Source organism: Podospora anserina, chromosome 2 (genome assembly GCF_000226545.1).
Source record: "Podospora anserina S mat+ genomic DNA chromosome 2, supercontig 2".
NCBI lineage: Eukaryota > Fungi > Ascomycota > Sordariomycetes > Sordariales > Podosporaceae > Podospora > Podospora anserina.
The window spans coordinates 361,934-377,572 of NW_001914858.1; the positions used below are offsets into that span (position 1 = coordinate 361,934).

Below are 15,639 nucleotides of genomic sequence, written 5' to 3' on the forward strand. Positions count from 1 at the left end.
TTCAAGTGTATGTCGGTCCAGTGGTAATGATAGAAACAAGGGTTTGATGTTGAGGTCGTTAGAGTGAGCTCGAGGTTGGAACAGATGGTGAGTGGCTCAAGCTTGCAGATGGCCCGTGCTGTGCTGTAAGAAAGTGCGGCACTCGCCGAGCCCGAGATCATCGCAGCCACTTCGTCAACCTCCAACCACCAACCAAGCAGCAGTCTCCAATCCTCTTTCCGCCGCCATTGTTTTCGTATTCTTTTTTTTTTCTTTCTCCCCCCCCCCCCTCTTTTCTTGTTTCTCCCGCGAAGTGCCGTCTCAAGGCTGAAATTGTCTCTCTCTGAGCCTTATGAGCCTTATGCATCGCCGTTATGTCAAGTGCTTCCTGTCGATCTGTTAGTTTCGAACGTTTGGATATGCAGTATTCGAGCCGGGCAGGCACTGCATGGATCCGTCAGGCCAGTCTTCTATTACCATCCCCACGTGTTGGGGGGACGCACGACAGCCCAGCGGTGGCCTGGTCAGCGGGTTGCGCGCAGTTGATCTTGTTGACATCACAGCGTGGTCACAATGAAGCGTTTCTTTGCTGTTCCTGAAGCCAGTGCCTCAGATCAGATGCAGCAAGCTACACGGCGTGCTCGTGGTTCGGAAAAAGCTTATGGGATCTGGGAATGCCTGAGATCCAATGCATGCTCCAAGGCCAGGCCCTCCACGCCAGAAGGTGCAGAAAACGCAACGCCGGTGTTCGGGTTCATGTGCGTAACACGACGCTTGTTGCCCACCGCACCGCACTTTGCAGCAAATCGTGCATTGCAGCTAAATGGTCAATCGGAGTTTTTCTCGACTGATGCGGATATCGACTGATGAACCATACAGGCCGAAAAGACGTCTCGGGATCGGGCGGACTCTGAGTTCCCTCATCTCATCAATTGATTTTTGACCGGTTCTTGATTGCTCGTGGTCGCCGAAGGTGGTCTCGTCGACCTTGCTTGCAACCTCGCCATTCTTGATATAGCGGTACGGTGGTCTGGTGTGGTTACCTTATCTCTGACACTTTTGCAGAAGATCGGCAATCAAGAACCGGTCAAACGATATGTCAAGCCAAACGCAGCGAAAAGACGGGAGGGCCTCTCACTTACACACTACCCACCACGCCGTACATGTGCATTGCATACGGTATGTATGTAGATGCACCTACCACCCTGAGTGAGCGGCGCGTTGCATGCATTGGTTGCCGCTTCGACTAACGCACCAGCATCTTTTGATCTGTTTTTTTTCTTCTCTTTTCTTAACCCACCAAATCCCCGTATGGATGGATGGGTATACTATGCGAAGCACGAAGGGCCTGAGCCCACGGGTCCCTCCCTGACAGCAAAGACACCACAAGAACAACTCCCACTGTGTCTTCCACCCAAGTCATCAGATCATGAGCCAAGAATATCAGCCAGCAATTTGCCATTCGCCTATCGTTGGTTTTGAAGTCCACGAAGACGACGAAAGAGCATCCCTTTCTGGACTAGCCTCTCACCGGCCAATCAGCCAGGACATGGCTGGTACCTACCCTGCATGAGAGGGGCTTGGTGGCGGGGAGGGAGGGGGTGGCTGCAGCGAAACACCTGCTTTGCTTTTTGCACAGTGCGGGGGTTCAGCATTTTCAACTGCTTCCAAATGAAGAACGCCTCCCCAGCAGTTCCGATACAATAAAAGATGTGATATGACCCGGTAGTCGCGATATCGGGATGTCATATCTCTAATCTGGGCCGAGGGATGCAAAAGGAGAAGGGGAGGCAGAACATATCGGACTTTTGGGCGGCGGTACCGAGCCGGCCCCTCCGTACCCGCGGGGCGTCTTCTGTCACAGCTGAATCGGCTTGGTTCCCGGCCCTGCGCTTTTCTGGGTAACTGCAGCAGTGTCGAAAAATAACATCATTGGTGTTTGCTCTGCCAGTCTTCCATGCTTGGCTATGGAAGCGTGATGGAACAAGTTGATGGTGGGAGATAGCGTGGTGATCGGCCCAAGAGGAGACGGGGCGGGTTCGACGGGTTCCCCCGTGTCTCTCGCTGCTCTCTTGCGAGACCCGAAGACAAGGCTGGGGAGGGGGCCTCGGGGAACCACTGCACACCACCGCACACCACCGCACACCACCGCTTTCTTGAACTGGCGCGCGGATATCACCAGATGACAAGTCGGAGCAGTCTCATCGGCTGATTCGTGAAGAAAGCGCCCATCACAGAAACGTGGCTCACTGACGAGTATTGGCCGGCGGCTGTTTTCGAGAGCCTCTCTACCCACACACACCAGCAGGTCCTTCCCGCCGTATTCTCCGAGTGTCCGTTGAGCCTAATGTTTAGCTCTTCTCACTTGCCACTCAAACGGTCTATGAAATGGTGATTATTTTCGTGGCTTGTCTGATGAATGATCCGTTTTGGGATGCCATTTTACCTACCCTCGATGATTTGCGCTACGCCACAGCCAGGACGCCTTCTGATTAGCCAGTGCCAGAGGTCTTGATGGACTTTCCGGGGGGGGGGGGGGGGGGGGCAAAGTAACACGGTATATAGAACACATTCCAACCACCCGTATCCAACTCACACATTTAATCTATTCGTACACGTCCGGAGGCCGAGCGGCAGCATGTCAGCATCACCACCCGCTCATAAGTTCGCAGCTGACTGTTTCCATGGACAAATGGATTCGGACTGAACAACATGATGTGGGGCCAGGCATGGCTGGTACTAGAAGAAGCTGCCCATAGCCACATGGCTCAACATTCTTGCATCTACACTACAGGAGTCTGCCAGCGTATAATAGAGACAAGTCTATTGGCTAAGAAATCTCTTTACACTACAGCTCCCGCTCTGAGAAAGAACCCGGGAGGAAATGCGTTATTCCCCGGCCAATTCTTGCAGAAAAGGTGCCGGCGCTTAGAGGACGGCAAAGCTTCCATGTTGGGAACCGTTCTTATCAGCTTATCTGATAGGTATCTATATACCCACCAGTTCGGGCACCAGAGCCTTAGTCCAAGCAATCTGCTTGTAAGTCCGGTGGCATGCTCACAACGTTCGACTAGTAGATATCACTCTACCTACCTGCTTGTCCGAACAGGAGAGGCAATGGCTTGAGGTGATAGCGTGGGCTGTGAGCATCATCCCCCCAGGCTGCTGCTCATCATCAGTTGTTCGTTTTGTTGCGCACCCCACTCTCTCTTGGACGGGAGGAGAGTGTTTTCTCACCCCCGCCCCCTCTTCTCTGTTTTTTTCTCCCCACTGGTAGCTCGTAGCCAGTGCGACGTTGAAGTCTCGACTGGACGGACTGCCCACACGCCTCCCTGGGTGAGGGCTGCTGTTCCACCGCGGGCCACTAAACACGGCCGCTTACGCACACGCCCCATGATCCCGGTCGCGGCCCACATCCCAACCTCCCGTCTCCAGTCAGATTCGCTCAGAAGTTGTTTTCCCTGGTCGAGCCAGGCCCGGACAACAAACCACACCCTAACCTCCTCTAGCTTAGCCCCATCCCCATCCCCATTTGCCTTCCCCATTGCCTTCCCCTCTCTCCCTCATCACTCTCGTCTCTCGTGTCTTCAGCAGTTGGTGGAAATCAATATCAATGGAGAGTAGTGAGTGATGGAGGATAGAGAAGTAGAAAGACATTTAGCTGAAGGATGGCGTAGTAAACAACAGAGTTCTCGTAACGGGTAGCCTGGAAAGAAAACGAGAAGCTAACACCGTTGGCCCCTGCTCGCTTGTGTGCTCGGCGGAGGACACTTGCTGCTACCCTGGTTTGCTGCCCTTGCTCCTTGCACACTTGCTGGGGCCCTTTCGCGAAGGCCCCTGCCAGCACCACCCGGCACCACCACCCAGCATTTGGTTTTTGGTGCTCTGCTCCAGGCCTTGCTCGCCTTTTCGCCCTTTTTTTCTGCCAATCTAAGACCTTTCCGGTACTGTCTTTGGGCCATACCCCTCTTGAGTGGTCGGCTGGCGAGCGAGCGGACCAGGGCAACACCGGTACGTACAGCTCAGAGAGAGCGGAACGGGACACCGGGCCAGGCTGGACGAGAGAGAGAAGAGAGCTCAGTTGTTTTCTCTGCTGGGGGGGGGGGGGAGACACCCCGGCAAGCCCACAGAGAGCTGATCGTCCTCTCACCACCACCACCTAAATCAGGCCGCATCCCTTCCTCCTCCTTCTCTTCCCTCCTCCTCACCACCGCTCCACCGACCTCCCCCAATTTTTTTTTCTCTCTTTTGGCTTTTGAAAGAGGCAGGAACGTCTGAGAGGCGAGGAACAGGTACGATCCGATCCGCACACGCACAGTTTTTCTCTTATCCACGCCCACGCCCATGCCCATGCCCACGGCCCCGTCCCCCGCCCCAATTTGTCTCGCTTTTTTTTTTTTTTTTTTTTTTACTGCTTGCTTGCTGGCCGTCCTGAAAAATTCTCCATCTCTTTTTCTTTGCTCTGCCTCTTTGCTTTGCTCTCTCATCTGCGTCTTGCTGCCTTGGTCATCCCAACTTTTTTTTGGTTGTGCGCCTGCCGATTTTGGAGCTAACCGAACCTGCATGAGCAGTTGCGCTGAGTCCCGACACCCCGAGTTGCTTGCCGGTTTAACTGGAGGGTCGAGCTACGAACAGAGCGCAAAAACGTTGTCGAGAGGGCCAAAAGAACGCAATCAGGGACACCCAAAGCTTATCCCAACCCCAACCGCGTGTCTTTATCGTTGAGTTCAAACGTTGGTCGAGATCACCTGCAATTCTCATCTACCGCTGTTACTTCTGCATCCCACCTGCTGGTACCACCGCCTGCATAAAGTATCTTCGACCGCCCCTCGCCACCAAAGCATTGGACAGCCAGCCAAGCCCGACATCACAGAGATCCGCTTTCTTCCTCCATCTGAAGCTCAACTTCCTCGACGACTGCCTCGCGTCCGCTCACGAACACGTCCTTCGTCTTGTTCAGTGATCTGGTCTTGTTGTCAAATCCAACCAACAGCTACCGCGTCCAGCATTTTGCTATGCTGGTTTGATCGTGATCGCGGATTCCCATATCGCAACCACGCACCCGAGAAGAAAAAAAAGGTTCGACCTATACCAACGTTCCTGGCGCCTACCGAGACTAGTACTCGACGCGCCGTCTCTTTTGGAGGAGCCCGAGAAAGTCAATTGGAACTAACCATTGTCTCAGCTACCCAATTGGGCCGCTCTAGAGAGCTTGTCGTGCCATCAAGCCTGACTGTCTCGTCTTGTCCCCCTCCTCGGCCCGACAGTAGTCTCCATCGTGGAGACTGGCGGTTACGTGACCGCAAACTCAGATTCACCCAGCTTCGAGAAATACCGAAAAGCTGGATCTCCCGTCGATCTCACAAGGGCATACCCGGGGTCCGTCCACCGAAGTGCCGTATTATCATCAGCAGCGACCGTTGTATGTGAACGAGAGACTGCCATCTTTACCTTTGCCGCAGCCTCCCCAGGCATATTCCTCGAGCGGTTCGTCACCCCGGGTAAGCTCAATATCATCTGCTGCAAGCTCCCACCTTGGTTCGCAGTCGTCCTTCACCTCAGCTGCGTCCTCCAACGGCCCCAAGACCCCAGGCACGCTTTCCCCAACGCTTCCGGGTAACTCTGTACCAGGCCCGCAGAGTCAAGGACATCCGGGATACGAGCATTACCCAGCGATGCAAAGTGGAACGGAGATGTACTACCAACCGGCACCTCATATGTCTACCGGCCAACAGCCGCCCCCGCAGACTGTCACTTCTCACTACGGCCAACAACAACCACCTCTGTTACACCCAGGTCCTCCTCAATACTCCCCAGCTCCCTATGGAAGTCAGTACGGTTACGGAAATGGCCTTGCCTCTCCGCAGACAGGACCGCCCTCGGTGTCAAACCCGATGGGTGGTGGTCAGCCAGTCCTCCCTCTCCCCGGCGTGAACCAGCCAGGCATGCCCAACAACGCATACACGGCCGGCTTCGACACGACTGGCCAAGTCGCGCCACCGGGCATGAAACCCCGCGTGACAGCAACGCTTTGGGAAGATGAGGGCAGCCTGTGCTTCCAGGTCGAGGCTCGCGGCATCTGCGTCGCCCGCAGAGAAGGTTTGTTAATCCATTGTCCAAGCCATGGCACCGCCTCTGTTTGCTAACTCTGTCGCTCAGACAACCACATGATCAACGGTACCAAGTTGTTGAACGTGGCAGGAATGACACGTGGGAGACGCGATGGTATCTTGAAAAGCGAGAAGGTCAGACATGTGGTCAAGATTGGCCCCATGCATTTGAAGGGTGTCTGGTGAGTGTGGCTCGCTCTTCGTGGCGTGAGGTGACCTGCTAACATGGTTCTTTAGGATCCCATTTGACAGAGCTTTGGAGTTTGCCAACAAGGAGAAGATCACCGAGCTTTTGTACCCCCTATTCGTGCATAACATCAGCTCCCTGCTTTATCACCCTGCGAACCAAAGTCGGGCCAACCAGGTTTTGACCGCGACGGCAGAGCGCCGGAAGCAGGATAGTCTGCGCGCAGGTCAACCACCAAATGGCCTGCCGTCTATTCAGCAGCAGCCGCAGCACCACCATCACTCGATGTCCCTTCCCGGTCCTCAACCTCCTCTCCCATCGCATTCCAGCATGGGCCGCCCCTCGATTGATCGCGCGCACCCCTTCCCCACCCCTCCCACCAGCGCTTCCAGTGTGATGGGTCCTATGGGTGCCTCTGAGAACTTTCAATGGAGCCAGCAGAGCATGAACAACGGCCAGACGAGTCAGATCTCGATTGACACCACTTTGAGCAACAATGCCCGGTCGTTGCCCAACACACCTGCGACCACGCCTCCCGGGTCTACCCTTCAAAGCATGCAGAATTACCCCCCGGTCAGCCAACCATATGACAGCTCGCGCCAAATGTACCAGGCACCGCCCCCGCAACAGTCCTCATACACTTCTGCGAACTCCAGCACCCAGGAAAGATCCATCTACGGCCAGTCCAACTACGTAAAAACTGAAATGGCCCCCCCAGCCGGTCGCGCCACAGGCCAGGGAAACGAGCAGGGTGACTCGAAGCCGCAGAATGGGCTGATGCACGGCGAAAACCAACCTGCCTCTGGACAGGAAGAGGAAGCCGACCACGAGCATGACCCCGAGTACACTCACGACAGCGGGGCCTATGACGCAAACCGCAACTCGTACAACTACAGCAACCCCCAAGTGGCCTCGTTACCAAACGACCACGCTCATCTGTCTCCCGAGATCTCTGGTTCTCCCCACCAAGCTGGTTCCGGAAGAGCGACTCCTAGGACCGCCGCTGCCCCGCAATCATACTATGCCCAGCAAGGTTACCACACACCACCGCGCGCACCCGGTCAACCGTCAAGCAATCTCTATAGCGTGATGAGCAGCGACCGCAATGCTCCCAACGGAACCAACGGCAGTGACGTCTATGCCAGCCAGCCGGACATGAACTCGATGTCAAACGGCTATGCGCCCCAACCACCAGTGCTGAACGGCTCAACGTCCTTGAAGCGCGGTAGAGACGACGATGACGACAGACCGAGCAGCGGCGGTGGCGGCATGTCAATGGACATGAAGAGACGCAAGATGCTTGATGGCAGCGGGTCGATGCCATCACCCACTTTCAACCCCCCCATGGCGCAACCTGCTTCTACCATTCCTTCACAAAGACGGAGGTAATACGGCGATAGCATCTTGATTTTCGCGACGAGTACCATCATTAGCGGCGTTGGGGGAAATTGTGAGTCTGAACACGAGACGAACCGGATAGTGAGAGACGGGTGCTTCTGTCCAAGCTCTCTTTGCAGAACCAGACGGCAAGCTAGTTCTGTAAAAGCGAAGGCAGAGACCAGACGCACCAAACACACACACATACACCCACACTCCTTGCTCGTTTTCTGTGCAAAATCTTGCTTTTTTGTACTCGCTCAAGACGAACGACCAACAACGAAGGGCTCTTTTTTTTTTCTGGGAGGGCCCGGGTTCTCAAGGACGATTGCTCAGGCGAGCAAAACAGCTGACGATTCTCTTTGTTGGATGCTTGCTGATATGGCTGTACATGGCTGATGAATTAACGGATTTTTTTTTGCATGGGCTGGCTAGGCGGGTCTAATCACTAAAGAGGATGGGCCAGGGGGGTGAGAGCAGCTTCTCTCATCCCTTGGGTTCGGGATGACATTTTTTTCTTCTCACTCGCCAAAAAACAAAGAAGGTTTTTGTCGGAACCGTCGCCTGTTTATGATCCTAGGCGCGGAGGCGGCAAAGAAATGTGATGATAAAACGGGACTGGACCTTTTTTTCTGCTTCTCTGGGGCTGGGGCTGCTGTTGTCGGGTTTCGTGGGGGGACAAACAGCGACGATTACTCGACATAGAGTCGAGGATATCAGAGGATGTCGATTGGGGGATGTGCTCGCACTGGTTGATTGATCAGCGATGAAAGTCCTGGTTGACTTGGCTGGTGTGGTGGCATAGGATCTGTTTGTTGCCGTTATAAACTGTTTCCCATCTTCTGTATGATTGTTCGAATTGGTCGGTGAGCGTTCCGGACATGATGGAAGAAGGAAAGGCGGTTAGCGGGATCAGATGAGCGAAAGCAGCAGCTGCAGCAGCGGTCGCCTATGAGTGAGAAAGCGGTTCAACAGACTTTTTTTTTTCTCTACTCTCTTATCCATTGTTCACTTTTCCTAGCTCATGACGCTTATGACCAATGACTCTCGAATATTATTCTTCTCTTTTTTTTCTCTCTCTTTCAATTGCTTCAAACAAAAGTTGCGGGGGGGGGGGGTACGATGGAAGGGGATGGGATAGGGGAAGGCGTGAGGGGGTTAGGGGTTGTTGTTGTTGCTGTTGTTGTGTGTATGTTGTTGCTGACTGATGATGATGTCAAATGATGGATGGTTTTTCGTTTTGATGTCGTCGCGCATTGGAAATGGTTGATGGGTTTTGGTGGGAAGGGGGATGGATGGTTTTTTTTTTTTGATTGTTTTTTCTGTTGTGTTTTTTTGTTTTTGAGGTTTTTATCAGAGTAACGACTTTATGAGAAAAAAGAGAGATTTAAAGTTTACAACCAAAAAAAATGAGTGCCTTTGACAGATGCGGGATGTGAAGAAGACGGGAGAGGAAATAGGGGTCGTGGTTTTGTGTTAGTTGATTTTGTCTTGTGAGATAAGTGCTGTGGTTTTGTTTGGTTTTGATCTGTTGTTGACATCATCATCAGGGGCGGCAACACGGCGGCACGGTCTAGTTTGCGGCCGGTGAGACTAAGGGGATATGATTGATGGCGGGTAGGGTGGTAGGTTAACAGAGACCGCGATCAAATGTCAAGGTTGTGTTTGTAGTTGTTTGTCATGGTCCTCTCATAGACTGCGAGTCTCATGTGCCGCCAATCGAAGCCGGTCATGACTACTACATCCTGACCCATTTATATTCAGGGGGTTAATATACAGTCACTTGAACCTCAGGTGTAGTCCCTTGGACGAAGCTTTGTTGGGGCGGCTGTCCTTCCAATCTGTCGAAACATCTGGATGGCTATTCAAGGCATGAATGTTGAAACGGCGGGTTTAAGGGGGGTGGAGACATATGCAAGGGACGCGCACATGTAAGGGGCAGGTCACGTGTCATAACCGTTGCTGGGCCACAGGGATAAACAGGCACAAACGCTGGCCTGAGTCGAAATGATTGGCTGGCCAGGACCAGGTGCCGTCGCAATCAAAGCAATTTCCCCCAGAGGGACAGGCCACTGGAAGCACTGAATATCAGCGCCATAACTCGGTGCAAGTACCACCAGCATCACAACAACATCCCACCACCGACAAATCCCTTTTTGCACAAGATTAGCTGGCTGGATTTCGGGGCTCTCTGCTTGCGATTTCTACTGACAGATTACCTATCTGCAGCAAACCTGACGCGGGTAACTGACTTGCTTTTGTCCGTGTACACACTGTGATCGACCGCAGCATGGCAGCGCCGTTATCGCCGACGCCGAGCGCGGCTCTCAATTTCTCAACGCCATCGGGCAGCCTGCACCACGGCGGACCGTACGAAGCTCGACCTTATTTGATGAGGGATTCCTCCACCTCACAACCGGACCGTTATAGCACCGAGAACGGCGCCGTCATCGTCGAGGAGCAGCAGAGCAGCAGAAACAACCACCACCACCACCACCGCAGCCGCGACGGGTCGCCTACCCCGCGTGGACCCTCACCGCCCAAGGTTCGCCCTGGTTCAACCTCGCGCATCATGTCGGGCAACGAACTTTCACCGCTCAAGATTCTGCAGTCGCACCAGCACGCGCAGGTTCAGGCGGCACACCAACAGCAAAGTTCAGCCTCATCATCACAGCCCACTTCTGCCGATTCTACTAGTAGTGGTCAACAGCCAGAAGATCTGACGTCGCCTCCTCCGCCAAGGAATTCTTCTTCCATGCCCCCGCCGCCGGCGCTGCAAAGCCCGAGAAAAGCACCGATCAAGAGATTTCCCATCCGAGTCAACCAGCCCGGCCAGTTGTCCTCGTCCAACGAAAGCTCGCGACGCCCGTCCAACGAACGCCGCGGGTCTGACGAGCAGCAGCAGCGATTGGGCAGCTCCATGGGATCGTCGTCCCACCGGCCAGAAAATATGCTGGAGAACGAGGGGGTGAAGCACGCGATTGAGATTTTTGAGGACGACATCAACTCTGATGATCACAACGACGATGAGGTTGATATGGATGATAGCAACAACCATCACAGACGGAGGGACGCAGACGGGGACGAGAGGATGGGCATGCAGGACGAGGCGACGATGGATGATGACGACATTGGCGCGAACGATACCATGACCAGCACGTTTAGCACGTTTTCCGCGGTGCCAAAGGCGACGGTTATGGGCATGAGGAGTGACAGCCCGACCAAGTTTTCCATGTCCACGTCGTCGGGGCCGACGCCGAGGGGGGGGAGGGCGAATAATGGGACGGGGGTTCCGGACCGGTCGGGCGCGCAGCAGTTGTATGACGGTGGGGGTTCGACGAATCTGATGGACTTTACGGAGAATTTGCGGTTTGGGAGTTATGGAGCTCAGCCTATGCCTTCGAGACGGGGTGGTCAGGCGTCGCTGTCGTCGTCGTCGACGTCGGGGAGGGGGGTGGGTGCTACGCCGCAGAGGAGTGGGGTTGCGAATCTGCTTGATTTTGATATCCCCCCGGCGCCGACGCCGAGGAGCGTTCCGACTATTACTCCTCGGGAGCTGGAGTCGCTCAAGTCGGGGTTTTTGTCGGAGATTTCGAGTTTGAAGGCGAGCCTTTCTGGCAAGGAGGCTGAGGTGCAGCATCTCAAGACTGCGGTGGGGGATGCGGAGAAGAGGGTGGGGGAGTGCATGGAGCAGCTTCGTGAGATTCAGGATGCGCACGAGTCCCTGACTACCGAGAAAGACTCTTGGGAGCGCCGAGGAAGGGAGATGGAGGTTGTTCTGCGGCAAGTCAAGGAAGAAATTGTCATGACCCAGCGCGAGAGAGAGGAGTTGGAATTCAAACTTCACGAATCAGAGCAGAGAAGAGAGGCAGCAGAGATGATGGCCCAGGACGCCGAGTCGAAAATGGCGGGTATGAGAGCTGGTCAGGCAGCCGGGAGCCATAACGCCCCTGGACAGGCGATCAACGCCAACAAGGAGGTCGAGTTGGCCGTCGAGCGAGTAGCCAAGGACCTCCACGCGCTTTACAAGTCCAAGCACGAGAACAAGGTTGCCGCCCTGAAAAAGAGCTATGAGACGCGCTGGGAGAAGAAAGTCCAAGGTCTGCAGGCTCAGCTGGACGAACTGACGCGAGAGAATGAGGACTTGCGTCATGGGAGGGCGAACCAGATCAACAACCTCAACCACCATCGCATTGCCGAGCTGGAGGAGGAGCGCGCGCAGAATGCGGCTCATATCCGTGAGCTGGAAGCCGAGAGCCAGAAGTTGGAGGCTATCCTGAGGACTGTCCAGGCTGACAATGCCGAGCTGAGGCTGCTTTTGGAGAGGGAGCGGGTCGAAAAGGGGGAGCTGGTGCAGCTGGCGGAGGAGATGATGAATATGCAGGCCACCCTTGCTGCTGCTGCGCCTGCGCCTGCGCCGGCGCCGGCGCCGGAGCCGGAGCCGGAGCCCGCGCATGCTCCTGCTCCTGTTAGGACGATCAAGTCCCCTTCTCCTGAGCCAGCGCCAGTTGTTGCGCCTACGCCGAGCAAGACGCCGAATCGGAGGCAGAGCATGCTTGGTGGACCTACAAAGACGCCTGGTACCGGGCTGGGAGTGAGATCGAGCATGCCGCCGCCCAGTAGGTCTACTGGGTTGGGGGTCACGGATGAGAATCATGCTCCTCCCACGGGGAATAATTTCCGGATGAGCGTCGGGCCAGGCGGGTTCAGAGCTTCTGGATTGAGGGCTCCGGGAGGAGGCCCGCAAAAGATGGGACTGGCGAGGAGCGGGAGTGTAGCTGGGCCGCATGAGAGGACCAAGAGCTCGAGCAGCGGCACTGGAGGACTACCCCGCCCCGGATCGGGGCAAGGGAGGGGGTTGATGGGGAGTATTGAGAAGATGGGCGGCGGTGGGTACAGCAGCGGTTACGGGAGGAGAAATGACTGAGGGATGGGTTATGAGATGATGATGCCTTGTACGGATTTTGACGATTCTTTTCTTTTTCTTTTACAGCTTTGATTCTTTTTTGTTGTTGTTTGTTGCAAAAGACTTTGGCGTGTGGGGCGGGAAGAGAGAGGGGGGAGTTGCTGCATGTTTGTTGGTTGACTGTCATTCTCGATTTGTCTTTCTACAAGCCCATACTGGCGGTGTGGGCAATGGGTTCTTGAGGTATTTTTCGAAGGAGGAAAAAAGTTAAAGTCAGTCATGGAGGGAGGGGTAAAGGCGGCGTACATAGTAGGGAAAGATATTTCAGATACCCCCCCTTTGCATATAGGCCATTAGCTATTTCATGGTTTCTTTTCTTTTTTTTTTCCCCCAAGGCTTGTACTGTTGTTCTTTTGTGCTTCTTGGGATGGGTGGTGCTTGTCCGGTTTCTGGCTATGATAGACATGTTTGCGGCGGATTGATTTGGGGCTTGTATCCAGTATCATAAAGGCATCTCCCGTTGTTAAGATCGTAAATTTATTGTGTAATCATTCATCTAGTTTCTGCCACTGGATATATATCTCATGTCGATATGGTCTTGGACGAACAAATATTGAAACCTCTCAAAAGGTTGTAATCTATTAATAATTATTTATCAAAAAGTTTCAGCTAGGTCTCCTAAGCTAGGTATCAGGTAGGTATCAGGGCCTCGTCTACAAAGTCGTGCGGTCGTTTGATAGTCATAAGTAATATACACGCGCCCCCGCCCCCCCAACCCTTTCCCCTTTTTCTAACTCCAATTCTTTGTCTCCTCACTGCTTATCCTCCTTGTCACACATCTCCTCCAACCTAATATCCCCATCCATCTGCCCCAACTCCTCATTACTCCGCTGCCCGTGATGCACCACCTTTACATTATTCCCCAGCGCCTCATCCATCTCCCTCCTCCACTTCTCACCCCTCCTCTTCAACAAGAAAATCGCCCCATTCCCCGTGATCCACGCAAATAACCCCACCATCAGACACAACCACCGATTCCCCATGGCATCAATCAACGGCTGTGCAAGAATCGCTCCCACGCAAGAGACAAAGTTTCTCACAAAGTTATTGACCGCTACCCCAGACGAACTTCTTTGGGGCATGAACTCTGTCAGCATTGTCGTTACCGCACCAAAGACTAGCATACTCCCTACTCCAAAGAGAAAGGTAGCGATGGCTGGGGCGGCAATGTACTTGAGCCCCAGACTAGCAGTGAAACCGTACACGATGAGAGAAAGCGGGTATAGAGAAGCAGCAAGCCACATGTTCTCTCCCATACGGTCCTCAGGGAGGTATATCAATTTGGGGGGGTTGACGCGGTCGTCGAAGCGGCCGGCGCGAAGTGCTTCGCGCTTCATTATGTGGTCGAGCCAGCGGCCGCCGACGGTGGAGGCGGTGATGTACCCCAAGGAAGGAGCGAGATACATGCAGCCGATGATGGTGCTTGTGAAATTGTAGGGTGGAGTGGAATAAGTTGATTGAATGGAGATGTTGAGGACGAAGAGAGAGCCAAAGGCCACGCTGGCCGAATAGACTGATATCAGCACCGGTGGATAGCGAAGGTAAGCAAGGACGGTGAGGGGGTCCCAAAGGAAGCGCTTGATGGTTGAAGCGGCGGATTTGATCGATTTGGCTGTCGTGGTGACACGGGTCAGAGGGTTGGCGGTTGGATCGGGGGAGCTGATGGGGGCTGTAGCCGGCTTCTTGTTGGCAAGTGTTTCTGGCAGACAGAAGAAAATCATGAGGAGCATGACGCCACCATAAATAGTCAGGAACCACATCGTCGAACGCCAACCAAAGGCTCCAGATAAGCTACCGCCAGTAAGGGGGCTAATCAGCGGGCCGATGAGAGGGCCGAGATAAAAGAGGCCCATAGCTCTCCCACGCTCGGCCGGTTCCCAGATATCGGCAATGGTGCCGGCGCCGACGGCCTGAACAGAAGCTGACGCACCGCCTCCCAAGATTCTCATGACGATCAACATTGAAATATTGACGCTGATGGCGCTGAGTGCCGAGAAGACGACAAACATGGTGAAGGAAATGATGTAAATTGTCCGGCGGCCGAGGGTTTCAGAGAACGACGACCACCAGAGAGGAAAGATGGACATGGCAAGCATGTACATGGCCACCGTCAAATTAGTAATTGTGGTGGTTGCGTTCAACTCTTTTGCCAGGTCAGGGAGGGCGGCTACACGTTGTCAGTCAGCCTCCACAGTGTAGAGGGAAGAGGAAGAAACAAGACTCACGCAGAAATATACCAGAACCCATAGGGGCGCCAGCGGCAGCTAGAGCAACGACAGCTGTGATGGTCCATTTGGTACCTCTCTTGTATTCTAGTGGTGTCTCGACTTCGGGAATTATGGTGAATCTTCCAAACAGGCCACGCCGTTGGGATCTTGGAACGATAGGATTGTTTGGTCGAACAAAGGAAGAGCTCCGCCGCGATCTCGTCTGGGTGGGTTGAGTAGGAGAGAGTACATTCTCACGGTGTGATAAGCCTATCCCACCCTGGCCGGGTACATCATCCACGATGACGGCTTCTTCATCGGTGCTTATCGACGTTCCTGTGTGGCTGCCGACCTCGAACTCTTCTTGGCCCGGGGACGATGGTCGGTCCGGCTTGGCAACGGATCCGGACCGACCATTCTCGTCAGAAGAGCCAACGGCCATGACCTGTTAGACTTCGATAAGATGAGTGCTGAAAAGGAGCGGCGGGCCTGTCGTTGGCAGCCCCATATGATAGGGGCAGGTTCGATCGATGACGAAATAGGAAAGGAAAAGATTCCTAACATCTAGTATAAATAGGGGACGATATGAAATATTATTTTAGGGGAGGTAGAGCTTGGCCGGGAATAAGCAGGCCGAGTGGGTGCTTCGACATCCTCGGCATCGCTTCTTCTGGGGCCGTTCCCAGTCCCGGGGCACGGTCAAACAAGCCGGTCTCTTTTAGCGTTGAGGAAGGAGCTGGCTGCCCCATGGGGAATCATCCATGGGAGTGCGGGTACGGGGTATGAGCCTGTAGCCGAGCGGATGGGAACCTA

The 15,639-nt window shown here is 54.3% G+C and overlaps 3 protein-coding genes across 3 annotated transcripts; 2 read left to right on the forward strand and 1 right to left on the reverse strand.

The window, feature by feature from the left end:
* Window positions 1-5,654: 5,654 nt before the first annotated feature.
* Window positions 5,655-7,665, forward strand: PODANS_2_890 (uncharacterized protein; the record flags this gene model as incomplete). Its single annotated transcript, XM_001910798.1, has 3 exons — window positions 5,655-6,078; window positions 6,139-6,271; window positions 6,327-7,665. The coding sequence occupies 3 exons, from the start codon at window positions 5,655-5,657 to the stop codon at window positions 7,663-7,665; spliced, it is 1,896 nt and encodes a 631-aa protein (XP_001910833.1).
* Window positions 7,666-9,943: 2,278 nt separating this feature from the next.
* PODANS_2_900 (uncharacterized protein) lies at window positions 9,944-12,580 on the forward strand (the record flags this gene model as incomplete). Its single annotated transcript, XM_001910799.1, has 1 exon — window positions 9,944-12,580. The coding sequence occupies one exon, from the start codon at window positions 9,944-9,946 to the stop codon at window positions 12,578-12,580; it is 2,637 nt and encodes an 878-aa protein (XP_001910834.1).
* A 791-nt stretch (window positions 12,581-13,371) lies between these two features.
* PODANS_2_910 (uncharacterized protein) lies at window positions 13,372-15,268 on the reverse strand (the record flags this gene model as incomplete). Its single annotated transcript, XM_001910800.1, has 2 exons — window positions 13,372-14,762; window positions 14,845-15,268. The coding sequence occupies 2 exons, from the start codon at window positions 15,266-15,268 to the stop codon at window positions 13,372-13,374; spliced, it is 1,815 nt and encodes a 604-aa protein (XP_001910835.1).
* Window positions 15,269-15,639: the final 371 nt, after the last annotated feature.